This window comes from Micromesistius poutassou, assembly GCF_964030765.1.
Source record: "Micromesistius poutassou genome assembly, chromosome: 24".
NCBI classification, from domain to species: Eukaryota; Metazoa; Chordata; class Actinopteri; order Gadiformes; family Gadidae; genus Micromesistius; species Micromesistius poutassou.
The window spans coordinates 7,673,263-7,701,161 of record NC_140294.1 but is presented as its reverse complement, the minus strand read 5'-3'; the positions used below and the strand labels follow the sequence as shown (position 1 = coordinate 7,701,161).

General features: G+C 43.5%; 2 protein-coding genes across 5 annotated transcripts in view; both read left to right on the top strand.

Annotated features, from left to right (window-relative positions):
- The first annotated feature begins 207 nt into the window (after positions 1-207).
- Positions 208-23,132, top strand: LOC311369518 (protein NLRC3-like). 4 transcript variants are annotated; one of them, XM_084487728.1, is made up of 10 exons: positions 208-878; positions 1,081-1,200; positions 10,300-10,352; positions 10,515-10,600; positions 10,787-11,012; positions 14,751-16,542; positions 18,718-18,891; positions 21,184-21,357; positions 21,534-21,580; positions 22,328-23,132. In XM_084487728.1, exons 1-10 carry the CDS (start codon positions 757-759, stop codon positions 22,891-22,893), a joined length of 3,360 nt encoding a protein of 1,119 aa, XP_084343854.1. In that variant the 5' UTR covers positions 208-756; the 3' UTR covers positions 22,894-23,132. The 4 variants fall into 4 exon arrangements, with proteins under 4 accessions (XP_084343854.1, XP_084343855.1, XP_084343852.1 ...); XM_084487729.1 differs by having other exon boundaries at positions 10,300-10,413; positions 10,534-10,600; XM_084487726.1 differs by lacking the exons at positions 208-878; positions 1,081-1,200 and having other exon boundaries at positions 10,320-10,413; positions 10,534-10,600.
- A 2,156-nt stretch (positions 23,133-25,288) lies between these two features.
- Positions 25,289-27,899, top strand: part of LOC311369508 (NACHT, LRR and PYD domains-containing protein 12-like) — a 31,429-nt gene continuing 28,818 nt past the window's right edge. Inside the window, exon 1 of the mRNA XM_084487693.1 lies at positions 25,289-25,349. The gene's annotated coding sequence lies outside the window, so the exon portion shown is untranslated. The remainder of the gene's footprint in view (positions 25,350-27,899) is intronic.

Sequence of the window (27,899 nt, the reverse complement as noted above, 5' to 3'; positions counted from 1 at the left end):
TTATATAATAAAGAGTTTACTGTAGAGAATACATCGTTAGTTCATGTTTTACGGCTTTACTGACCTGTGGTAAATTCAACATTGCGTTCAATATCCAAGTGATTTGTTTGTCTTGATGCTCAGAATGAAGAGAAGGACGTTACAGAAGTCCTTTCAATGTGCTGATATTTAAAAGGTTTAATATTTGTGCGTATTGACTGGGGATTGACAGTTTTATAGATCCTATAGTAGCCTGTTGCTGGACTGTACCACTTTCACAGGGGGGTTCCTGTGGGTCTAGACTCGATTCCTATGGCTTAAACCACAGCTGGAGCCAGAGAGAGAGCCTGGAGGGAGAGAGAGAGACCCGTTGGTCATAAGAGGATACCCTATCGATGTGTTGAGCTTCACCAGTTGATTTATATGGAATCTGTGGTTCAGTAAAGTGGCAGAATTCAGACTTTGTTCCAGTGGAGAAATGATTCTAACGTTCTTCACTTTTAATTGTACCACAATGCATTTATTATTCTATTCTATAGTCTATTGTGTATCTTTTTTGTGTTGTAGTTTAAGCACAGTTACAGTCTCCAAGGTGTTTCATTCTCATCTCTCAGTTCTCATGTGCTGTACACATCTGTACTGTAGTGAGGGCAGTGTGGGTATGTTGTTGTGGGGTTCATATTGATGGTCTATGACGTCCATAACGCTTTAGTGTGACGCAGTCACAATGATCGTCTCTCTCAATAAACAGCTAAAGTTCAGAAGGCAAATGAAGTGATGGATGAGTTGTGTTTGTGTCCAGGTCTCCAGTCTACTATGGATGAGGAGAGAGAGGAGGGGGGTCCTACCTCTAAGACCACTCTGTCTGGGGAACATGGCCGCCGGAGCAAAGCTAAGAGGTAAGAAGAGGATCTCTCTGTCTGTGACTGTTGTCCATCTCAGAGCTCAGCAGTGATACATCATGACTCCATCATTAGTCTGAGTAACAGCTGTGTGTGTGTGTGTGTGTGTGTGTGTGTGTGTGTGTGTGTGTGTGTGTGTGTGTGTGTGTGTGTGTGTGTGTGTGTGTGTGTGTGTGTGTGTGTGTGTGTGGTGTTGAAGCCCAGCGCAGCAGCAGAGAGCAGACTCCCCTGGACCCAGCAGTGTCTCCATGAAGAGTGACCGCTCTATGGATCCACCTGCCCAGTTTAAAGATGGAAATCACCAACCTTCTAAGACAAGGTGAGGATTCAGCCGATACATCAGGGCTGTTCAACTGGCGGCCCGCGGATCATCTTGATCTGCCCGCCCATCGTTAATCAGAACATACCAACGTCCAATCACAGGACCACTTGGAGATGGATTGGTTCATGGCTGAGGCCGTTTATTCTGCTGTTCGACCGTAGTCGAGGAGCACAGGGGAGACGTTCCCTCCAGGGCCGATGTTCTCTCGGGGGTAACACCCTTCACTTTGACCGGCAGTGGGTCTGCTTATAGGTTTGAATATGGTCGGAATGAAGCGGCCACCGATTATTGACAGGCTGGGTACTTTATTCTTAGTTTCACTAACTTTACACGTTTGCACAGACACAACCAGACTCGTTCATTACTTCACTAAACTGACACACGCTACCACTCACTCTCCTCGCTCGTCCACTCACTCACATACACACTGTCATTCTCACGCACACACACACACATGCGCTAACTCTACAGTCAGCTGAACATTATACACTCAAAAAAATTTGTTGGATTTACTTAATACAGTTATTTCAACGTTTTCCACGATACTGAGTTATGTAAAATATAATTAAATCGTACTATTAAAATGGGAATAACTCACTTGTGTGCAACCAACAAAACTAGGTTAAGTAATTTCAACATAATGTGGTTTCATTTGTCTTAATTCAACGTGTTAATTAATACCAAGAAAGCTTATCATTACACTGACTTAAGTCTCTAATGTTAATATAACTCAACTGTATTTAGCAAGACTAACAAAGCTTATAATTACACTGACTGAAGTCACTTATGTAAATATAACTCAACTGAATTTAGTATTTAAACGTTTATTGCACTTACAATACAATAAAATACAATTAAAGTGCTTAAATGAAACACATTCATATATATGTAACACATTCATCTATACATAATACAATTATGTAACATTAAAGGAGAATTCCGGAGTCTGGTATTCCCAAAGGCAGTGTTACATTTACAGTGTTAAGTGTTATTTCTCTCCTGAGAAGATGCAAAGAGCTGCTGAATAAGCCATTATTAAGGTCTAGTACTGCTCAGATTTTCCCATGAACTTACAAAACTGCGACAGGCCAGAATAGCCCATGTTTGTGAACAGTACTTAAGGACAATTTCAGTATTCAGCACATTTCTGGGTTGTCTAAGATGAAATAGTGGTTGACACCGAAATTTTGACTACTGGTCCTGTCTCGGGTATTTGGCTCATTTCAAATCGCCCCTTCTGCTTCAGAATGGCTAGCTATGGGCATTCACAAACCTGTCCTTAAAACAACCCTAAACATTAGTTTACAGAAATGTGCAACTCACCGAGTGGTTAGTGATGTTCATTGATGTTTCATATCAAGTATCGTAGCGAAATACATTTTACAAAATGCCAAATAAAACATGACAAACTATTTCACTACGATACTTGATTTGGAACATCGACAAACGCCACTTTCCACTCGGTGAGTTGTATATTTCTGAAAACGAACTAGGGTTGTTTTAAGGACAGGTTTGTGAATGCCCATAGCCAGCCATTCTGAAGAAGGCAGGGGTGATTCTAAATGAGCCAAATACCCGAGACAGGACCAATAGTCAACATTTTTGTGTCAACCACAATTTCATCCTAGACAACCCAGAAAGGGGGCTCAATGTGCTAAATACCGGAATTGCCCTTTAATAAAAAAAAAATCATATTCCCAAAGGCAGTGTTACTACTGAAGTCACTACTGAAGTGGCCATTATTGGCTTGTACTGGTCATATTTTTCATGCTCAACGGCTTGCGACAGACCAGAACAGCCCGTTATTATGAACAGTACTTCAACAAAAATATCTGACAACAAACCATAAAACCAAGCTTAACAATTGGACAACAATTGAAGCAATTGAACTTCTTGATGAATGTTCCACAGTATCAATGTTCCACATTGAATGACTTTTCATTCAAACAGTTTGTTTTTTAGCACTTGTGCCTTTGTTGAGAGGTTGGTTGCATTCAGTTCCATCACAAGTTTTTGCAGAACCGCAAAAGTGCACTTCAGTTTTTTGGGGTAGCTCAAATCCAGTGAGTACATGATGCCAAACAAGAGGGCGACGGCATTCCCAACATCACGAAGGTCATGAAGCACTTCCACACCTTCAATGATTATTCCAACATCTTCAAGGCTGTCTGTTGGTCCAGCGTCTTCTTTCTTGACGGCAAAGACTCCCAGTACCGTCTGGTCCATAGCGTCCTGGTTGTCCTCAACATCCTTAAAAACATGAAAAATAAACTTTAGTCATGACGTACTACACACACACAAAAAAAAGAATAGCTTTGCTAAATTATGTTTATCCAGCTCAAATATTTAGACAATATTTAGTGTAGTTTTTCAACCTTTTTCAGCTATTGGTATCATGGTTTGTAGTCGACCATGGATATGTTAATTAAAAAAGGGCTCTATAAGTTTCTTTTGAGAAACTAAACAGCAAGCCACAAACCACTATTAATGTAAAAATAATTTAGAAGGCACTGGTAAAAATACTTACAAGATACTCTCTTATGAGGTTTTCAGGGTCTTCGTTGAGGTACACAGTTAGGGCTTTCAGTGTGCAGGCTCTTCTTTTTTCAACACAGTCATTCTATAGCAGAGAACGGGGAATGGGAAATGTTAAGGTGGGGTTATATAATTATTGTATTATACAGCAATTAACACCAGAGATGCACCAATGTTAAAGCTACTCAATTTAGCATGCAAATTCAACACAACAAAAAAGCAAGAAAATCCAGGAAGAGAAAAAGCTCTCTGTACATACAGATACTGCTACAAAACTGACGAATATAGCTATCCTAATAAGAAAATTCACTTCCACCCACTAGATAAGGTCTTAAATATTGCTTTGAATATAACATGGAAACAGCTACACAATTAGTAAAGTAACAAAATATATTCTGGATGAGCACACATTAGAATAATACCTTTTCAATGTCTGCCAAGATGTGCTTTATTTTCCGCCCTGCATCTCCTCCTTTCTTCCTGAATACTTTCATCAGCTGGGAAGAGTGGTGATCCAGCTGGTACATGAATTTAGATATCAAGGGAACGGTAGTGATCCGAGTAAACTCTGCTTCCACCTACAAACATTTAATGACAAAGAAAAACAAGAAAATAAAAGTTGTAAATTCTTATTAGTAATTATTGAAATGCTATGTACGATAAGCTATGGTAATTTATTTGGATGATTCTTTATCCCAGGTGAACATTTCTTTGAATGTTATCCCTTCCAAAATAATTAAATGTCTTTACACAGTATAGGACTAACCTCATGTTCAGAAAAGAGAGCTGGCCACCTTCTTTTGAACTCCGCAATGAAAGGCTTTTCTTCAATCACTTCATGCCGCCTGTAAGCAAATGTCCTCTCCATTTTCTCCTTAACCACCTGTTGGTTGTTTCCCTTTGTCACCTCAGACAAAAGTGCCACCCTATCCTCCTCAAGTTTCTCTTTGGATAATCCTGATGGATAGTCAGGATAGTAGTTGACCTCTTCTCGTCTAGGTTTCTTCACTTGATTCGAAGAGGTACGTGGATCACCGTCCTTACGCTTGAGGGAATTAACATCCAGCTCTGCACATCCAATGTTCTGCAGGTTAGTGCGGTAGTTTGTAGTGGTGGATTTCATGATTCGTTTGAAAGAATCAGTTCGTGTCGGTCAGTTCGCCATGAAGAGTCGTTCATTCGTTCGTTCGTTCGTTCGTTCGTTCGCATTTCCGGTAGCGGTGAATCATGATTCTCAGTCACTGAGTCGGTCAGACTCGGCTCCTCCCTCGTTCTCATTCTCAAACGAATCACGATCGTGCAATGGTGCAAACGGTCATCAATCAACACAACATTAACTAAGTTCCTTTTAGCTGAGGAGTGCTTCATGTTCGTAATCGGGATGTTGTTGCCCGGCTGACTCTCGTGACTTCTCAGTCTTCGAGTCTTCACCGCTAAACACAGTCAGTGAACGAACGGCGACTCGCGAGTCAGCGCGACTCAGTGACTAGTGGGTGGAGCTGGGAGTCGAGTCTCGGAGAACGAACGAGACGAACGACGACGAACGAGAGCGGCGAATCAGGTCGGTTCGTTCGTTTTAAAGAGTCGTTCGTTCTAACTGATTCGTTCGCGAACGAGCCACCACTAGTAGTTTGCCATTTTATATTTCAAACTTATCTTCCATCCGGAGAAGCCAGTAACTGAACCTCGCTCCCTCAAACATGGATATTTCTTCACTAGTGCCTCAGCTACTCCATCAAATTCAGCACTGGAGGGATAGGCTTTATACCTCATGATCTCGGAGGCCAAACCCTCAAGAATTTCCGACTTCATTCTTGGAGTTGGATCGAAGAGTGTGCCATTACTTTTAAAGTCATCATTTGCACGCTGGAGTTGTACCTTCACATCGTAGACAAACTCAGGAACAAGAAAGACATCTGGCCATGGCTCACCCCTTAGGGATGAGGATGATTCGGAAGATGACAGAATGTCGGTGTCAACTGTTGAAATGGAATCTGCTGCGTTCCACTGAGAGGCAAGGGCTACTTGATATAGGGAATTTGGAGGTGAATCACTTTGAGTGTAGATTTGTTTTTAATGTCTGAGGTGGATGTCAAATTCATGAATTCGTCAAAATCGACGTCCATGTATTGCAGTCTAAAGCCAGAGACCTGACATTGGCTTTTTATCTCACTTTTGATTTCCTCAACCGATAGTAGTTTCAAAGTGTCATTATCACCCAAGATGATGTGAAGAACTGCTGAAGTAGACATTTTGGTTGACAGGTTAATCTGAAGAAGAGCAGAATTAAAAAAAAAAAAAAACAATCATAGGGGATACCATTTTTATAAGTGGACAGTAGGTCTTCATCATTAAACGATTAGTCATTTGTAATTTTCCATTATTTAAAGTCTTAAAATATTGTGCGGTGTGATGCCTGGCAATGACTGCCGTTTTGAAAACTTGAAATGTATTCAAATGTTTTTCCTGCAAGTATTTTGCAGTCCTGTACAAAATTGCAAAGCGTATGGGTTAGGGTTGTATAATATACAAACAAACTTTGTCAAATGATGTCCATTTTAAAAATATCATGTGGTGCAACCATCAAGAAACGACTACTTGGGTACTTTTATGTTGCATCATATACCAGTTTGCCAATCTCAAAATCTGAATAACAAATTTATCACCTGTCTAAAGTGTGTACACTTGGGAATAAAATCTTGTTATTAGACAGTCTTTAACAGGTATGTTGCTAGCTACAGTGGACCCCTTTGTTTACGGAGGCTAGGCTGTGTATTATAAGATTTAACTTCAGTGCACACAGTACGGACAGGTCGTGGATATTAAAGATATTCACTGATTTTAAAACCAAAGGGATTTTTTTGGTGTTTTCCAGAATCTCTGACTCCACCTTTAAATGTATAAAATCATGTTAGTTTAATAAAAAAAAAATGTAGATTTTTTTTTTTTTTAATTGGAATTTATTTTTTATTGACCTCTTTTAAATAGATTTTAAATCATATGAGGTCATCATGAAGCTGGGACATTAGAGAACAAAAATATGAGGTGGATAATTTCAAAATCTTAAAATAAATGCAAACCGTTTCATTTTAACACATTATGATAGAAATTGTGTGAAAAAATGTTTTAAGCATGTTAAGGAAAATAATTTTAAACTAAATCACTCACACAAAATGATGAATTTTAAGAGCATGGCCAATTCATCTACATGAAAGCACTACATTTTTGTTGTTTTTTATTAATGTTTGTGTACACACAACCTTCTTAATGTTTTAACAACTGCAATAGACATTTTTTTATTTTTAAATCCTTAAATGTCATTGACCCAAACATAATCTGTCAAATTAAAATAAAGAATATTTACCAGACACGTGTATATATCTTTTGAGGCTGACCATTTGGCAGGTTCCACACTTGTAGTCGACCAAGGGATAGTTGTCAGTCAGTTCATTTAACTCAGCCACTACAATCTCTCTTTCTGAATATGACTGGATTTCAAATGCTCTATAGTGCTCTCTGTACCACAAAGCTAATCTTCTGCATATTGTTAATTGAAAATTAACTTTGTAATACGTTTGTAATACGTTTGTACTAAAGTTAATTGAAAATTAATTAAATATAGATGGATAGACCAATAGGAATATTTATTTATATATATTATAAAAAGGCCTATTGGTCTATCAATATCTAAGCTATATATTATTGTATGCATGTTTTTATTATTATTATGACGCACGTATGTTCATTCTGTTCAATGAGATGTTAACTGGTAGGCTGTTGGTTGTGGAAGCAGCCATGGTGACTGACTGGCTGCCACAGCCCCAGGTCGCTCATTCAGACCACTGGTTGGTTGCAACCTGTTTGCCGCCAAAAGGGTCGCAACGCTATTATGGTCGCGACCTGGTCGCTCAGCCTGCCAGAGCCAGCAGCCAGCCGTAGCCAGCGGCCAGTGGCAGGCGGCCAGCCATGGCTGGCCTGTCGTCGCAGCCAGCCAGCCGACAGCAGCCAGGTGTTGCAGCCCGTCATTACGTCGTATAATTATCATAGCATCGTACTAAATCATACTAAAATGTTAAAATGAAAGAGGCCGATTGAGTCAATAAGTTTGACCAAAAGAGCAAAAAAGAACATGGCAGAGGAGAGAATCAAACCTGCAACACCTTAATAACAGACGTAGCGTTGCTACCGCTTGTACCACTGTGGCATTTGACGTCATACCGTTACAATTATATTAAACTACATCAATCGAAGAAAACTATAACGAAGAACTTAGTACATAATATATCTTATTAGGCTTAATGACATTTAACAAAAAAATAGGCTATATATAATACATAAAATACATTATTTGAATATGCCCCAAATGACAACTAATATATTTTATTGATACTGATAAAGCAACGATTACATCATTTTAAACTGTACTTCAATAGAAAAATAGTAAAATAATATTATCAATAAAGAGATAGCCTTCGCCAGAGAGCATAGCTTTCTGGTACTACAACTGTCGCAAAAAAACCTGTTAATAACATGCAAATGAACTGATTAACGACCGCCCAGAGACTTTGAGCGACCAAGCCTGCCAGCGACCACAGCGACCAAAAGCTGCCAGACGAGCGACCAACACAGCGACCGCTGCGACCTACGTCGCGACACACGTCGTTGGTCACTCACGGAGCTCGGCCCTACTGAAAGCCTGTATGTTGATCTGCAACACGGCTATGTCAGTAACAGAAGAACACACTCTGAGACGCACCGCATCACGCATGAGTCCAGCTTCAGTGGAACACACCTGATGGTTCTGATGCTCATTGAATCACAGTGCAGAACCTCTCTGAAGGACCACCAGAGGGGGCTATAACGGTCCTGAACCAGAGAGCAGAACCTCTCTGAACGACCACCAGAGGGGGCTATAACGGTCCTGAACCAGAGAGCAGAACCTCTCTGAACGACCACCAGAGGGGGCTATAACGGTCCTGTTGGGAACCAGAGAGCAGAACCTCTCTGAAGGACCACCAGAGGGGGCTATAACGGTCCTGTTGGGAACCAGAGAGCAGAACCTCTCTGAACGACCACCAGAGGGGGCTATAACGGTCCTGTTGGGAACCAGAGAGCAGAACCTCTCTGAACGACCACCAGAGGGGGCTATAACGGTCCTGAACCAGAGAGCAGAACCTCTCTGAACGACCACCAGAGGGGGCTATAACGGTCCTGAACCAGAGAGCAGAACCTCTCTGAACGACCACCAGAGGGGGCTATAACGGTCCTGAACCAGAGAGCAGAACCTCTCTGAACGACCACCAGAGGGGGCTATAACGGTCCTGTTGGGAACCAGAGAGCAGAACCTCTCTGAAGGACCACCAGAGGGGGCTATAACGGTCCTGAACCAGAGAGCAGAACCTCTCTGAACGACCACCAGAGGGGGCTATAACGGTCCTGTTGGGAACCAGAGAGCAGAACCTCTCTGAACGACCACCAGAGGGGGCTAGAACGGTCCTGAACCAGAGAGCAGAACCTCTCTGAACGACCACCAGAGGGGGCTATAACGGTCCTGTTGGGAACCAGAGAGCAGAACCTCTCTGAACGACCACCAGAGGGGGCTATAACGGTCCTGTTGGGAACCAGAGAGCAGAACCTCTCTGAACGACCACCAGAGGGGGCTATAACGGTCCTGAACCAGAGAGCAGAACCTCTCTGAAGGACCACCAGAGGGGGCTATAACGGTCCTGAACCAGAGAGCAGAACCTCTCTGAAGGACCACCAGAGGGGGCTATAACGGTCCTGTTGGGAACCAGAGAGCGGTACCACAGCCTCCCTCCGTGTCGCATGGCTTCTTGGTCCCAATAAGAACCCCTTCACAGACCTCATGCTGTAGAGTCTGATGACGAGCTGGAGGGGAACAGTCTGTCCCAACAGTACTAACTTCCCATCACAGGATCACTTGGTGCTGGATTGATTCATGGCTGAGGCCGTTTATTCTGACTGTATGAATGAAATTAATAATAAGACGACTTGTAGCAGATATTACAGGTTGAATGTTAAAAGATTCCAAACGTGAATCAAATGAGAGTTCCAAAGTTTATTAACTGGTTAATACTTTACATGTGAGAGCACCTAGCGAGGGCACCTTCTGCTCGCTGTGACTTTCTAACTACCCTCCAATCGACCCCACACACACGTAACCCCCAATGTATCCATGCGAGCTCCGCACTCAATCAGCTAGTACCATTACAACACTGATTCAATGTCTTTTGAATCAGTTTGAATTAATCTAGTGTTCAGAGTTATTTATTGAAACAAATAATCCATAAAGAATAACATAGGTCTGTGTATAAATGTAGAAACTGAACTGGAATGTATAATATAAAACCTATTTTCTATGTTAGCTCAGTATGCACAGTATGAAGGGTATGTAGTGTGTGTTTATGTCAACATGTAAGTGCTTTAATGCCAAAATAATTTAAAAAAAAAACTTCTTCCCCCTTAAATGATCATTTCAATAATCGGAGAAAAATTATTATAAATACAAATCCTAACTTCCAGATGGTTCTTGTTTTTCAGAAGGAGGCAGGAGAGAGCAGACTCCCCTGGACCCAGCTGTGTCTCCATGAAGAGTGACCGCTCTATGAATCATCCTCTTACCTTTAAAGATGGACGCCCCTCCAGAGAGGAGAGGTCGGAGTTTCAAAAAGACTATGAAAACAGACCTGTTGGTAGTGTCAGGAAGTCAGGAAAAATACAATAGTGTGTGTGTGTGTGTGTGTGTGTGTGTGTGTATGTGTGTGTTCTTCACAGACACCAGGAGAGGTCAAAGGTTACCAGTGCTCAGTCTGTACAGCAGCATCAAACAGAGCTGATCAAGGTGTGTGAATGTCCACCAAGACATTTGACTTTAGCTCTACATGAACATTAAGAAAGCATCTCTTGTGGAGCTAATAGTCTCCAGGCTTCCCTCTTCAGACCAGCGGGGCGTGAATCCAGGACAGATGCTTCTGATGTCCTCAGTGAGTTCAGAGTAAAGTTCTCTGTGATGTTTGTTCTGTTCCAGAGGGCTGAGGAGAACGCACACGCTTTTCTAGACAAGGAGCTGAAGAAGCTATGGAGGGTTCACTTCCCAGATTACCCACAATGCTCAGAGAGTCAGAGGGAGGAGGAGGAGGTGGATGATAAGAACAAGGAGCAGAGGAGGCGCGCCATAGAGGGAGTGGTAGACATCACAAAGCTCTGCCTGATGGAGATGAACCAGGAGGAACTGGCTGACACACTGTGGGGCGGTAAGAAACTCTTATTTAGAAGACAGAGACAATTATTTCAAAGGGCAGAAGAGACTCTTATCTCCAAAACAGAGAACAAATGCTAATTCAGTATGAGACTCTTACATGTTAATGTCAAAACAATCAGTAGGACACCACAGGGCACCTCTGCTTCTACAGATTACATAAATTCGCGAAATTTTTTTAAAACTGTGCTTTTTTAAAACTGCGCGCAGTGATGAACGGGACCTCGTACCAACTTGCGGCTGCGTCACGTGCGGTCCTAACATGTGCACATCTTGCCAGCCCACATGTTACGACGGCACGTGACGCGGCCGCAAGCCGGTACGAGGTCCCGTTCATCACTGCGCGCAGTTTTAATTCAGTATGAGACTCTTATTTGTTCTGCTCAGATTAAATGACATATCTTGAGATATCTATAGATATCTATATATCTATATTATATATATATTTATTTCTAACTTTCATGTTAAAATGGTTTTATCCAGATGTGAAGGTTTATTGTTGGGGTATCAGGTTAAAGAATGTTAAACATCATCATCACCAGCACCAAATCATCCGACCACATCACCCCCGTTCTCATCCAACTACACTGGCTCCCTGTCCAACACCAGGTTGACCTTAAAGGTCCCATGGCATGAAAATGTCACTTTATGAGGTTTTCTAACATTAATATGAGTTCCCGTAGCCTGCCTATGGTCCCCCAGTGGCTAGAAATGACGATAGGTGTAAAGCAAGCCCTGGGTTTCCTGCTCTGCCTTTGAGAAAATGAAAGCTCAGACAGGCTGATTTGGAATTTTCCCCGTATGTCGTCATAAGGGGCCAGGTTACCGCCCCTTTCTCTGCTTTGCCCGCCCAGAGAATTTGGTCCGCCCATGAGACAATGAGCTAGGACCGTGCAAGCGCCACATGTGTGTGAATACACACACTGTAACGCAAGGGTTGTACACTTCTTTGTTATTTGGATAACCGTTCTGCTGTTGGTGTTATGGAGCATAACACGCAACATAATAACGCAAGCTTGCGTAAAGCTCCCATTTGGTGAAAAGACTAAAATGCGTCGAGTTCTCTGACGTCTCTGGTACTTCCACAACGAGACTCGTAGTGGGGGTTATCTCGGCCATGGTTGAGAAGGAATTGGGGGAAAGGAACTTTCCCCCAATTCCTGCTGAAGAGAGTTTTGGAAAATACACCAACAGAACTTTTTTTAATTTTTTTTTTAACAAAGCATAGTAGGCAATGTCTTTGTGCGCATAGAATCTCCCTGCTTCTGAAATGCGTGAACATCTCTGCCCAGCACTCGTCCGCTGGTTTTCCATCAGCATTCCACTGTGCGACCATCCCTGGAGCGTATGCCCTCACACATTGTTGAAATCATATGCTGAATGCTTTATTCTTTCTATGTGGTTTTTAGTTAATGATCAGGCTATAGTAAGACCACGTTAGCTATGTAATCGCTGGTGGTTGGTGCCGGTGTGAACCGGGACATTTTAGCATCCCGACAGGCTTTTGTTGGGCCCAGGGACACGCAACTCAAAATCAGGACTGTCCCGGCACACGGGGACGTCTGGTCACCCTAGGCTAATTGCAATTGGCCGCATGAGCCAATACTTTTCAGAATCGCGCGGCAGAGGTCAGACTGCCAACACTGCCCTCTGAGCTTTAAGACGATGCGCCCTCGCCACATCCGTCAGTTTTTGTGAATGGGTGTTTGTCATGGCAGAATCTGCGCTTGTAGTAGCATAGTCTTACTAAAGTTAACTTTAGTAATCTTTAGGAGTTAATCCAGCATTTGCATATTATTAGCCTATTAACAACACAATGTAGGCATGTCTATTCAAATAGCCTACAACCTTAAATAACCAATTAAGCTTATCAGTGACTTTATTCATCTAGTTATAGAAAATAATGCCTTCATCTGTTAACAATGCTTTTGTTTATTAACAATGAAAGTCGCTCATCATAAAGACTAGTGGAAAAAACCCTGAGTGGACCTTTCGGCTATAGGCCTGCAAGATTAACCCACTTTAACATTTTGTTTATTTCAAATAAAAATATGTTTGGGGGGCGGGCCTGCGTGTGTACGTGAAGTGAGCTGAAGGTAGTGGGGGCACATCAGCCAGAGCTGTGTGTGTGTGTGTGTGTGTGTGTGTGTGTGTGTGTGTGTGTGTGTGTGTGTGTGTGTGTGTGTGTGTGTGTGTGTGTGTGTGTGTGTGTGTGTGTGTGTGTGTGTCTGCTGCCTGCTGCTCTGAACCAGCTCTGAACGTAACAGATGCTACTGATTGTGTCACAGGAAGAAGGATAGCACAGTCGTTTGTCTTATTTGATCTGACGTGTCAGTGTTGTGTTTTGGCTACGAAAAACCGCCGATCTGATCCTAAACCAGCTTTGGCGGTAAACTGCCCAAGCTGGCAACCCTGGCCACACCCCCACCCTCCACCTTGCCCGCCTCTCTCCTCCTCATTAGAATTTAAAGCTACAGACACAGAAACGGCATGTGGAGAGCTCATTGTGGGACTGGCTCGTAGTGGCTGTCATTCTGCACCAAGGCTGAATTTGGGGAAAGAGACTTTGGATACAGTATAGGGGACTACTAAGACCTATATAAAAGTATCCAAAAAGTAGCATGCCATGGGACCTTTAAAACCTTCTGCTCACCTACAAAGCCCTCTAGTCTAGTAATTTTATGCCAAAATGGGGGTCAACCTAGAACAAATTGCAACAGAAGCAAACCCAACTGATTTTGTATCCTAAATATGTCCTGAGTAAGGAAAAAAAAGACCAGAAGAATCCCATTAGGGGAAAGTTTAGAAAAACACTCAAATATATCCTATTCATATGCCTATTCATTATTTTTCTCACGTGAATAGGGTAAAAACTTTAACATTTAGATATCACCATGAAAATGACTGAGTTGATTACTTACATCAAGACAAACAAATGTATTACACGTTTTTGGTTGCTTGTTGCCATGGGCATACAGTGCATAATCTAATTATGTATGTGCTAATTTGCATAAACACAACAACAGATCTAAACATTGGGTATAGCCAGGTGAAAAGTCTTGTAGAATCTTGATGAAATCTTACAGTAAAAGACTATAGAGGCAAACAAATGTCACCACCGGGGGCAGAGATTCAGTCATTCATTCAAGGTCCTCTAATTAATTATTAGAGGATTATAATTAATTAATTAATTAATGCTCATGGGAAGCCTAAATGGGTTCCATTCAGACCTTATCATTAAGAAGAGATTTAAGAATTTTAAGAAGAGATTTAAGAAGAGATTCAACAAGGCTTTACCCAATGTTTAGATCTGTTGTGGTATTTATGCAAATTAGCACACACATAATTAGATTATGCACCGTTTGCCCATGGTAACAAACAACAATTAAAAAAAAAACTTTAATACATTTTTTGTTTGTAATCAACTCAGTAATTTATCTAAAGGTTAACATTTTTACCCTAGTCACGTGAGAAAAATAATAAATAGGCGTATGAATAGGCTATATTTGGGTTTTTAGAAACCTTCCCCTAATGGGATCCGTCAGGGCTTTTTTTTCCTTACTCAGGACATATTGAAGATACAAAATCTGTTGAGTTTTCTTCTGTTGTGATTTGTTTGACCTTTTTTCATTAAATGACTGGATAATTTGGATAATTTAACAGGAAATATTGACCTGTTTCCACTGATGCCACCATCCGCTAACTGATTTCTTCTGTTGTTTTTCTCATTTAGGATCTGCTGCTGTTGAGTGCCAACATGAAATCAAGTCTCATTTGAAGAAGAAGCTCAACAATGTGTTTGAGGGAATCGCTAAAGCAGGACATTCAACACCTCTGAATGAGTTCTTCACAGAGATCTTCATCACAGAGAGAGGCAGTGGAGAGGTCAACCAGGAACATGAGGTCAGACTGATTGAAACAGCTTCCAGGAAACACCAAGGAGTCAAGGAGGAAACACCAATCAGATGTGAGGACATCTTTACACCCCTACCTGGACAAGATAAACCAATCAGGACAATTATGACAACTGGAGTGGCCGGCATTGGTAAAACCATCTTAACACACAAGTTCACTCTGGACTGGGCTGAAGGCAAATCCAATAACGACATACACTTCACATTTCTCCTCACTTTCAGAGAGCTGAATTTACTGAAAGGGAAAGAGTTTAGCTTGGTGGAACTTCTTAATCACTTCTTTATTGAGACCAAAGAAGCAGGAATCTGCAGATCTGATCGGTTCCAAGTGGTCTTCATCTTGGATGGACTGGATGAGTGTCGACTTCCTCTGGACTTCCAGTACACCCCGATATGGACTGATGTCACAAAGTCCACCTCGGTGGACGTTCTGCTGACAAACCTCATCAGGGGCGACCTGCTTCCCTCCGCTCGCATCTGGATAACCACACGCCCTGCAGCAGCCAATCAGATCCCTGCTGAGTGTGTTGACATGGTGACAGAGGTGAGAGGGTTCACCGACCCACAGAAGGAGGAGTACTTCAGGAAGAGATTCAGAGAGGAGACATTGGCCAACACAATCATCTCCCAGGTCAAGAAATCACGAAGCCTCCACATCATGTGTCACATCCCAGTCTTCTGTTGGATCACGGCTACAGTTCTGGAGGACTTCTTCAAAACATCCCAGAAAAGAGAAGAGACGCCCAAGACCGTGACTCAGATGTACAGCCACTTCCTGAGGGTTCAGTCCATACAGGGGGACAGGAAGTATCATGGGAGAGCTGAAACAGATCCAAACTGGAGTTCACAGAGCAGGAAGATCATTGTTTCTCTGGGAAAACTGGCTTTTAACCAGCTGGAGAATGGCAACCTGATCTTCTACGAGGCAGACCTGGCAGCGTGTGGCATCGATATCAGAGCAGCCTCAGTGTACTCAGGAGTGTTCACCCAGATCTTTAGAGAGGAGTGTGGGCTGTACCAGGACAAGGTGTTCTGCTTTGTCCATCTGAGCCTCCAGGAGTTTCTGGCTGCCCTTTATGTCTTTAAGCACTTCATAGACACTGGGGTCAATCTGCTCTCAGAAGAACAACCAAACTCTGGGGAAGATAAACTCCTCCTCCTCTACCAGAGTGCTGTGGACAAGGCCTTACAGAGTGAGAACGGACACCTGGACTTGTTCCTCCGCTTCCTCCTGGGCCTCTCTCTGGAGACCAATCAGATTCTCCTACGAGGTCTGCTGGGAAAGACAGGAAGTGGCTCAAAGACCAATGAGAAAACAGTGTCTTACATCAAGGAGAAGATAGATGGAGATCTCTCTCCAGAGAGAAGCATCAATCTGTTCCACTGTCTGAATGAGCTGAACGACCGTTCTCTAGTGGAGCAGATCCAATGGTACATGACATCAGGAAGTCTCTCCACAGGATCTCTCTCTCCTGCTCAGTGGTCAGCTCTGGTCTTCATCTTACTGTCATCAGAAGAGGAGCTGGACGTGTTTGACCTGAAGAAATACTCTGCTTCAGAGGAGGGTCTTCTGAGGCTGCTGCCAGTGGTCAAAGCCTCCAAAACATCTCTGTAAGTTCACTAATAACATATATTACAATACACACAACACTATATACATAAAATTTAATATAATGTATATATTATAATATATACTAGAATATAAAAGGTATAATGAAATACAAATAGTATCTATACGTTCACAGATAACATGTATAACAATACACACAAGATAATATACATAAAACTAGATAATAAAAGTTATAATAACATGGGAAACATCTCTGTACGTTCAGTGATAATGTATTATATTACACACAAAATAATTAATACTGAGATATATAAGCAGTTATGATTTATTTATTTAACATACTCCCCAATCATAACAATCATAAAAGATAAATGATAATAATTAACAATTATTCGCCGAAGGTCTCGGGGGCTATTCCCCACTACTCACAGAGCCTGAGGTGAATCATTGTTTTATATAAACTACACGTGAACACTCCAAAAATAAACAAGATTACACTTTTTGCCAGGATTTATTTGTTTTTATGAGCGGTTTATTTGTTTTTATTGGCGTGACGAGACGACCGTCACACGCGCTACCCAATATCCCGAGATAGTGAAGGGACAGAGGGGGGAGAGGGACAGAGGGGGGAGAGGGACAGAGGGGGGAGAGGGACGGAGGGGGGAGAGGGACAGAGGGGGGAGAGGGACGGAGGAGGGAGAGGGACAGAGGGGGGGAGGGACAGAGGGGGGAGAGGGACAGAGGGGGGAGAGGGACAGAGGGAGGGGGGAGAGGGACAGAGGAGGGAGAGGGACGGAGGGGGGAGAGGGACAGAGGAGGGAGAGGGACAGAGGGGGGGAGGGACAGAGGGGGGAGAGGGACAGAGGAGGGAGAGGGACAGAGGGGGGGAGGGACAGAGGGGGGAGAGGGACGGAGGGGGGACAGAGGGGGGAGAGGGACAGAGGAGGGAGAGGGACAGAGGAGGGGAGGGACAGAGGGGGGGAGGGACAGAGGGGGGAGAGGGACGGAGGGGGGAGAGGGACAGAGGAGGGAGAGGGACGGAGACGCAGGGGGGAGAGGGACAGAGGGGGGAGAGGGAGGGACGGAGAGGGTAAGGGAGGAGGGGGAGGGGGGGAGGTAGTACACACAACGAAAACATACATAATAGTAGAATATAAAAGTTATGATAACATAGAAAACATCTTTTGAGGTTAACTTATAACATCTCAATATACACAACGTTATATTGTGTAACCAGGGTGAAAAGTCAAACTCAAAAGCTCTATTATGAAATAATAATTAAAGAATGAATAATAATTGTTCATCAATAATTAAATGCACCTGTATTTAAATATGTTGCTATAAGTATAAATAAATAGTTATTGATGAGGTTACATGCATAAATATACGTTCATTATTAATAAAAGGTGACCCACTATTTTAAAACGTTTAACCTTGTTCAGTAGTTTGGTTATATGGACGCTTTGGGTTTAACCAATAGGATGCGTTGATACAGAGACTTCAGGGTCATCTGGGGGAAGGGTGAGAGGTCACGAGTGAGAGAGGGAGGAGACAAAGGAGGAGAGGACTTTATTCTCTGTAGAGATCGCCCAGCTAAATGATATTTAAACATTTACTTATTAGTTGTAACCAGTAGCGGCGCCAAATAATTATGATTGGGGGAGCTACGGGGGCTAGATTGTTTATAGCAGGGGCTAATACATTTGAACTATTCACAGAGCCTGAGGTGAATCATTGTTTTATATAAACTACACGTGAACACTCCAAAAATAAACAAGATTACACTTTTTGCCAGGATTTATTTGTTTTTATGAGCGGTTAATTCGTCTTTATTAGCGTGACGCGACGACCGTTACGCGCTCCCCAATATCCCGAGTTTGAGATCTCAATCTCGGGATATGGTCCAATATCCAGAGATAGTGAACCAATCAAATTGCTCCATCTTAGGAGGTTCACGTGTAGCATATACTACATTTAAATATCCAGTGTTTTAAACATTAGTTGAACTAAAAACACTTTTCTAATAAAGATGAAGACAATAACTTAATTATGTTAAAAGTAAAAGTTACACAGATAATTAAATTAACATTTATGGATTGAATGTATTTCAATTAATAAAACATCTCTAATTAAAGTTTTCAACACGTCCTTTTATGTAAAAGATGTAAAATATTTTAATCCCAGTTCCTAACATGTTGTGTTTATTGTGTGTGAAGGCTGGATGGCTGTGATCTGTCAAAGAGATGCTGTGAAGCTCTGGCCTCAGTTCTCAGCTCCAACTCCTCTAGTCTGAGAGAGCTGGACCTGAGTACCAATGATCTGCAGGATTCAGGAGTGAAGCTGCTCTCTGCTGGACTGGGGAGTCCACACTGTACACTGGAAACTCTCAGGTCAGTTTTACTCAATGGTCAAACACTTACAGAGGGGGGGGGAGGGACAGAGGGCGGGATGACACATGTGCACGAGTACACAAGAAAAAAAAAATCATCTGTGCCGCGAAGCGGTTTTCTATTTAAGCAATAGATCACGACAGGCTGTGAAATGTTCTCATTACACCACAGTTAAGGGGCGTTGTCCGTCCCTCCGCTGCACGTCGGGACGGACAACGCCCCTTAACTGTGGTATAATGAGAACATTTCACTGACTGAAGTGATTTATTGCTTTTATAAAACGGTTACGTAAGTATGGCGAAATGAAAGTCATAGACAACCTCAATTTTGAAAAAGCGAGCTTGGTAGCTTGGTTCGCCGGCAATTTAGCCTACTATCGAGTTCACTCACCGTGTGCCTATTGCTTTACAACATTTCCACCCTCTCCATCAATCAACATATTTTTAGGCTTCAGTGAACTATGCTATTGCTTTTATATATAAATAAACAACAGTTCAAGTTAGGCGCGGAGTGATACTGAACTCTGTAAACTGAACGGGCGTCATAGCTGTGTGTATACGCTCATTATACAACAGTTGGGAACCAATCAGATCACTTGATTTAAGCCACCCGTTTTCTATTATCTCTCATATCACTGTGGGGGGAGTTGGCATATTGGCGCCCCCTCCGGCTGCAGGCGCCCTGCTCGCTGAGAAGGTGCCGTCAGAGAAGCTGTATGAGAAGTAGTGGTGGCTCGTTCACGAACGAATCAGTTTGAACGAACGACTCTTTAAAACGAACCAACCAACCTGATTCGCCGCTCTCGTTCGTCGTCGTTCGTCTCGTTCATTCTCCGAGGCTCGACTCCCAGCTCCACCCACTAGTCGCTGAGTCGCGCTGACTCGCGAGTCGCCGTTCGTTCACTGACTGTGTTTAGCGGTGAAGACTCGAGGACTGAGAAGTCACGAGAGTCAGCCGGGCAACAACATCCCGATTCCGAACATGAAGCACTCCTCAGCTAAAAGGAACTTAGTTAATGTTGTGTTGATTGATGACCGTTTGCACCATTGCACGATCGTGATAAGTTTGAGAATGAGAACGAGGGAGGAGCTGAGTCTGACCGACTCAGTGACTGAGAATCATGATTCACCGCTACCGGAAACGCGAACGAACGAATGAACGAACGAACGACTCTTCTTGGCGAACTGACCGACGCGAACTGATTCATTCAAACGAATCATGAAATCCACCACTAGTGAGAAGGGGAAAGGGGAGGGGGGGGGGACAGTTCACCTCTGGGTCTCCATAACGGACAAGGGGGGGACGGGGGTCCACTGTTAGGGGATTGAAATCCTTATTGCAGCCTGCAGGGTTATGTGATCAACATACGGAGGAACGCGGTCGCTGAGCTGCCCCAACATGAGACGTTAAACTCAGCTAGAACCGCCGCCCACCACGTCCACCATCATCCAAAACGTGATGTCAACAGACCAACAATAGTCTGAAAGCCTACAGAGACTACAGATAGTTAATGTGACGATCACATTATTAAAAATAGACTTGGAGCAATGATTTACAAACTATCTTTTTGGGAGCATGCTTTTGCAAGTAGTTTGCCGCCCCACCTGCCCATATGGACGGCCCGGTACAGAGCAACACTCTAATGGAATGAGTGGCTCAAGTCAGGCACACCTCGAATTTCTTGCAATTGAGAGGGGGGGGGGGGGGGGGGGGGGGGCGCTCGGAGGGGGTCTCACCCGGGGTGTAATTCAATGTAGAACCGCCACTGCCTACCATCCATCTGTGTCCATTCATGTGAACAGATTCACTCACTTTAAAAAGGTTTAAGTTAATGTTTTGAATGCATAGGGGGCAGTGCTTCATTTGAGCCGGAACACGCCGGAACATGTTCCAGCACCTCCTGGGTCACTGAAAAATGAATCGCCTAAATGAAAAAAAAACAATTACTGTTTGTGTGTTGAGTGTGGTTTTCTGTCTAGTTAGTCTTTATTCCCCGTTGAAGTTCCACTAAAATCTAGTGTTTGCATTTTAGGTTTGAGGTGAAAGATGGTAAAGAATGTGCACCCCTTTACCCTTTAGTTGTTTTTTTACTCTACTCTAAAACTTTACAGTTTTAATGATCAAACAGTTAAGTTCCACATCAGAGGACGTTGAAAAGATTTACCTCCAGAAAAGTAATAGTTCACACACACGTGTGTGTGTGTGTGTGTGTGTGTGTGTGTGTGTGTGTGTGTGTGTGTGTGTGTGTGTGTGTGTGTGTGTGTGTGTGTGTGTGTGTGTGTGTGTGTGCAGGTTGTCTGGCTGCCTGGTCACACAGGAAGGCTGTGCTTCTCTGGCCTCAGCTCTGAGCTCCAACCCCTCCCATCTGAGAGAGCTGGACCTGAGCTACAATCACCCAGGAGACTCTGGAGCTGCGCTGCTCTCTGCTGGACTGGAGGATCCACGCTGGAGACTGGACACTCTCAGGTATGGAGAGGACAGCTCACCACTCGGGGACAAAGTCTCCTACAGGGATTCAAGCCGCTGCTAGATGAAGCGGTTTGAAAAGGCAGCTGTAACTCATGTTGTGTAGAACGTGATGAGACAGCAGATGATGAAGGTGAATGTTTCAACATGCTGCTCTCACTTTGTTTCCCCCCCAGTGTGGAGCACGGTGGAGTGTGGAGGCTGAAACCAGCTCTAAAGAAGTGTAAGTGTCTGTTTGATTCATCACAACACACACTCACTATTGGGATGGAAAGTCCATCCACACAGCAGGAGGTGACGTCCGCTCATTCACATGTGGACTTGTGTATCCGTATGTGTAGCTATGTTTGCCTGTGTTGATGTGTGTCTAGTATGTTTGTGTAGGTGTGTGTACGTATGTGTACATGTCTATGTACTGTATGTATGGACCAGGTCTATGGTACCAACAGTTAGTTTCCAGCCTGTATGTGAGCTCAGCTGGTTCAGTCTGTTGTTTACACAGGTGGATCACAATGGATGTGTATTGGAACCTTTCAAAGTCGAATATCTTGAAAAGTATGTAGACTATAGCTTAGATATTACAGAGGATTAATCAGCTCATCATGATGAACGTTTTGATGTATAATATGTGTATGTCGTGTAAATACTGCGGGAGTAGATTCAGTGTATACATTTTTCATTGTTTTGACTGGGACAACCACTCACACACACATGGGATTTACATTTACGTTTAACTTAAAACATCTTATAAACAATATGCACTACTATTTCTAAAGCTATAGCACACTAGTCCACTATAGTAGATATCATCTGATATGATTTAGTCTTTCTATGTTCATTTTTGTAGAGAAGATGAACGTGAAACAGGAAGAACAGTACTAGTGATGATGATGATGATGATGATGATGATGATGATGATGATGAAGATGCAGAAGGGTTCAGTAGCTCATCATGTCTTGTTCTCCGTCAGATGCCTGTGAACTCACACTGGACCCAAACACAGCCCACAGACGACTCTCTCTGTCTGAGGACAACAGAAAGGTGACGCTGGTCAGAGAGGACCAGTCGTATCCGGATCACCCAGAGAGATTTGACTCCCAGTACCAGGTGTTGTGTAGAGAGGCTCTGACTGGCCGCTGTTACTGGGAGGTAGAGTGGGAAGGACCTGTTGGTATAGCAGTGACATACAGAGGAATCACAAGGAGAGGAGGGGGTGATGACAGCCTGCTTGGAGTGAACAACAAGTCCTGGAGTCTTGTTTGTCTTGATGATGGTTACTATGCCTGGTACAACGGTAGAGAGACAGCCATACGTCTCCCCCCCGCTGGCTCTACCAGAGTAGGAGTGTATCTGGACCGGCCTGCTGGCACTCTGTCCTTCTACAGAGTGTCCCCAGGTGGAGGAGGGTCCTCAGACACACTGACACACATCCACACCTTCAGGACCTCCTTCACCCAGGAGGACCTCCTCCCTGGGTTTAGGTTCTGGGGGGGTGGGGACTGGACCGGGGACTCAGCGTCTCTGTGTGAGTTATAGTCTCTCTCTCTCTCTCTCTCTCTCTCTCTCTCTCTCTCTCTCTCTCTCTCTCTCTCTCTCTCTCTCTCTCTCTCTCTCTCTCTCTCTCTCTCTGTGTGTGGGAAAAAAAAAAAAGGACGGGCACACACACACACACACACTGCTTTTGCGTCAGTGTCTCTAGGGCAGTTGTAGTCTCTGTCTCGCTCTCTTTCTCTCGCATCTTTCCCTCCCTCTCCCCCTCCCCCCCCGTCTCCCCCTCCCCCCCCGTCTCCCTCTCCCCCTCCTCCTCCTCTCCCTTTGAAATGTATATTAAATACCTGTACACATGTTTTTTATGCAACTATATATTTGTAATTTTCAGACATAAACATGTTTGTTCTATGGACTATGATATCATCATTGTTGTCCTAATCAGATTTTATATTTCATTCATAATAACCAAGAGGTCTACGGGATAATGCTGCATGTTGTAAATGACTTTAAACTGAATCTTGATTCCTTTTGTTCTGTTGGGAACCAAACGGCCGCAGAACATGTTCAGTTATTAAAGATACGTGCACACCTGTTTATGATTAGTAATGTCTGCAGCTTCTATTGTTTCAGTCCTTGTGTTTATTGTGTACATGTAAGGGACCATTTTTCTGTTGTATTTGTTCATGAAGCATAATGATAATAAACAACTCAGTGGATCAACTGAATGTTCTCGTGTGTTCAGCCCATCATCATTCTCCTTTTATTACTAAATAATGTTACATAAGAGCCTTAAGAATAATAATATATTAATCAGAAATGATAAATAAAACAACAAATGTTTTAGTCTCTCTGGGTTATAGACGGTGGTAGGTGGGTTATAGACGGTGGTAGGTGGGTTATAGACGGTGGTAGGTGGGTTATAGACGGTGGTAGGTGGGTTATAGACGGTGGTAGGTGGGAGGGTTGGTAGATCACGGGGTGGATGATGTATGATGGGTGTTGATGAATATGAGGATGAATTGGTGGATTGTGACGGATTGTAGACGGACAGAAAAAGAACATGCTTGTCAGAAGTGATTCGCCACACTCAGGCCACCACCGCCACACCACAAGCACACACACCAGCCAGAACAAGGGCGTCTAAGATAGACGTAGCCGCAGCCAGCAGGCGGCCGGGGAGGCAGAGGTCAAAGCGCGACGGACGCGGCCACCAATCACCATAGCAACGCAGCAAAGCAGCAGCCAACAGGTTGTCTGTGACGAGGAGTTGGTCTCTTAAACCAGGAGGTAGGCCTACCACAGCCCTCTGTGAAGGAACCTATACACCGAGAAGGAGGACTGACAATCATCATCCGTCACTACTTTACCCTCAGGCATTAGCCGCAAAACGCTCACACACAGGGGCGGACCTACCATTAGGCAAACACAGGCAATTGCCTGGGGCCCCGAGATTTCCAGGGGCCCCCAAACGTCTCATAAAAAACTGATTAATAAAGTTTTCTTCGATTTAAAGCAATTATTATTTTTTGTCTTAATTTGCGCGCTTAAAAATCCATAAAAATGCTTAATCTATCATGATCTTTTGACTGCCCCCCCTCCCTTCTCATGCAATGGACTATTCCATGTTACTGCGCATGTGCAGGCTTGATTCAGGAAGACGGTACCAAAACAAACTAGTTGGCGCGGGTTGAGAAAATGAAGCGGAGTTATACGATATATATATATATATACAGTGCAGAACGAGAATGTGGAGGGCCCCAATGACTGGGTTTGCCTTGGGCCCCCAAATGACTAAGTACGCCCCTGCTCACACGCCTCGCATTTAGTGAGTCACAGCCTGAGTAAACCACGGGGGCCACTTTCCACTGGTCTTAAGGAGCCCAGCACCAGCTTTATGTCCACCGTGCAGAGCGACAACAGACTGGTGCCTCTCCAACGCCACCGTTAATGGCAGCCGTCCTGATTAAGACGTCCACACCTGTGTTTTTAAGGAGGCCCGCGTCAGTGACTCACTCCATGCCACACCCCCAACACTTCCTTTGCCTTCGGGCGTCAGCCTACCACCATCGGGTGACCAGACGTCCCCGTCCCTGGCTCAATACAGAAGAAACCACCTGTCCCCGTTGTTTTTGAAGACACAGCCAGGCACGTGCACACATAGGGCCCTAGGGGTGCTTGAGCCCCTGCCCTTTTTGCCTCGTATTAAAAAGTGCCCTCTGAGTGTTTTTCAACAATCGCGCCCGCAGTAGCGCTCGTCCGCGATCCAACCCCCCCCGGTCAACAATTCGGCTCCTGCCCCTCAAGACTCCTGTGCACGTCCCTGCACTAAAGAATGTGTTAAATGTCAACCCCAGACCTGCTGAGAAACCAGCGGACTTCACAATGGTGACTTTACTGCTCATAATTGTTCATTTTGTATTCCTTCAAAACAGAAACTTCTCAGCGACAGTGTGATGAAAACCTTGCTGGCGGTCGCAGTGAAGGCGGCAGACATCCTCAAGGTCTGTTGAGGCCTGATGACAAATGTCTCCCTCTGTCCGACCGCCTGTCCGTCCGTCCGTCTCTGTTGGAGAATAAACGGTAGAGCTGTGTCATTGTGATTCCGCCACCAGGGAGCGCCAGACAGCCTTGTTGTACTGAGCGGCTGTGGGACGTCTGGTCGACTGGCTTTCCTCGTAGCGGTAAAATCCACTTTGTAATACCGCGTATAAGTTACACTAATATATAGTACAACTTATAGTTCCATTTATTTTTATTAGGTTTGGAGTTAAGTCAGAATGGGTTGCATTAAAATAGACTTCACTGGCAATGACTAGAAATTCTAAATTCAATACACATACATATATTATATTAGCCTATGCAAGCAGCTTGGTTAGGTAAGGTTTATGTGTGTATTGTATGGTCATTTGTGTGTGTGTGTGTGTGTGTGTGTGTGTGTGTGTGTGTGTGTGTGTGTGTGTGTGTGTGTGTGTGTGTGTGTGTGTGTGTGTGTGTGTGGATGATGGCTCATTTAAGCCGCCCAGTTAAAGTCACCTAGGTGGCGTGTAGTGATCGTCATGGTTACACAGATTTAAGAGCTTATTTTTGAACAACAATAACAAATCTATAATTTCTCTAATCCCCAAATCCCCCCCAAAGAGTACAGTGAAATCAGAGCCACTTCATGACCGCACTATCAGCCCCTCCCACCAGAGACAACAGGTTAGGATGGACCAGATTCATCCAGCTGTGAAACACCCGCCCCTTCTGACTGTCACTCAAGCTACATTCAACCCAGGACCTGGAAGAATGGAACCCGCCCTAACCAATACACACTGGATCTGACCCCTGATCAATAATACAGCAATAGATCAATACATCACTAGATCAATACATCAATAGATCAATACTAGATCAATACATCACTAGATCAATACATCAATAGATCAATACTAGATCAATACATCACTAAATCAATACATCAATAGATCATCCTCATCCTCATCGTCGTCCGCTTATCCGGGGTCGGGTCGCGGGGGCAGCAGCTCAAGCAGGGGGCCCCAGACTTCCCTTTCCCGGGCCACATTGACCAGCTCTGACGGGGGGATCCCGAGGCGTTCCCAGGCCAGTGTTGAGATATAATCTCTCCACCTAGATCAATACTAGATCAATACATCACTAGATCAATACATCAATAGATCAATACTAGATCAATACATCACTAGATCAATACATCAATAGATCAATACTAGATCAATAGATCAATACATCACTAGATCAATACATCAATAGATCAATACTAGATCAATACATCACTAGATCAATACATCACTAGATCAATTCATACTTTGCACGTGACGTCACAACCACTGGCTGGCGGGCAAGAACTCCAGCAACGAAACCTAGTAACCTAATCAGGACGTCGCCAGTTTTACCACACGAACGGTCCTTAGGTTCCTCTCAGTCCAAATACCGCCGTGATGGAAAGATTAGTTCAACGGGAGCATTTGTGCCAGGCATACATACACACGGCAAACTGACAAATTAGACATATATTTTTGTACGGAATCTCCCTGCTTCTTAAATGCGCGAACATCTCCGCCCAGCGCTCATTCCACTGTGCAGATTAAATTGCGCAGCATTCTGTAACAGCAACTGTGCGATCATCCCTACCCTCACACATTGTTGAAATCATATGCTGGATGCTTTAATCTTTCTATGTGTTTTTTAGTGAATGATCGGGCTATAAAAAGACCACATTGGCTATGTAATTGCGGACAAAAGGGGACATTTCATAGTGGATGGTGGAATAGTAACATTCACCTTTGCTTTGATTATGAAGATATTCCTGTTTTTCACCTCCCATACGACAGCGTTGTTGACCCATCCGTAGGCTTTCAATTGTTGTGCGGTATAAGGTGACAGATTCTCTATGAGATAAATGTAAATATCTCCAAACTCCAAGTCTGGTAGAGTCTTTGCCAGCTTCAAAGCAATGAATAACCTACATCAGCGGGTGCTGTGTATGGATCACAAGTTCTGAGTATGTTTATCTTCTCTTCGTATCTAATTTTAACATTTTGTGACAAATGGTCTAAATAGTTGATTTATTTCGGCCAACCAGGCTGCAATTCCCCTGGTTGGCCATTGTTCGTCGCCATTTTGCCAGCGTTTGTTGCCCTCCAGGTATCCAAGGTAGTCACGTGACCGCAAAGTATGAATACATCAATAGATCAATACTAGATCTGATCTAGTATTGATCTATTGATGTATTCATACATCATTCATACATCATTGATCTAGTATTGATCTAGTGATGTATTGATCTAGTGATGTATTGATCTAGTAGATCAATACATCACTAGATCAATACATCACTAGATCAATATTAGATCAATACATCAATAGATCAATACATCAATAGATCAATACATCACTAGATCAATACTAGATCAATACATCACTAGATCAATACTAGATCAATACATCACTAGATCAATACATCACTAGAGCAATACTAGATCAATACATCACTAGATCAATACATCAATAGATCAATACATCACTAGATC

Excerpts from the sequence above, each read along its gene's own strand:
- LOC311369518 (XM_084487729.1), top strand. The coding sequence starts at position 757 with ATGGATGAGTTGTGTTTGTGTCCAGGTCTCCAGTCTACTATGGATGAG. Across the intron at positions 879-1,080 it reads CGCCGGAGCAAAGCTAAGAG|CCCAGCGCAGCAGCAGAGAG; the intron begins GTAAGAAGAGGA and ends GTGGTGTTGAAG. Across the intron at positions 11,013-14,750 it reads GGCTGACACACTGTGGGGCG|GATCTGCTGCTGTTGAGTGC; the intron begins GTAAGAAACTCT and ends TTTCTCATTTAG.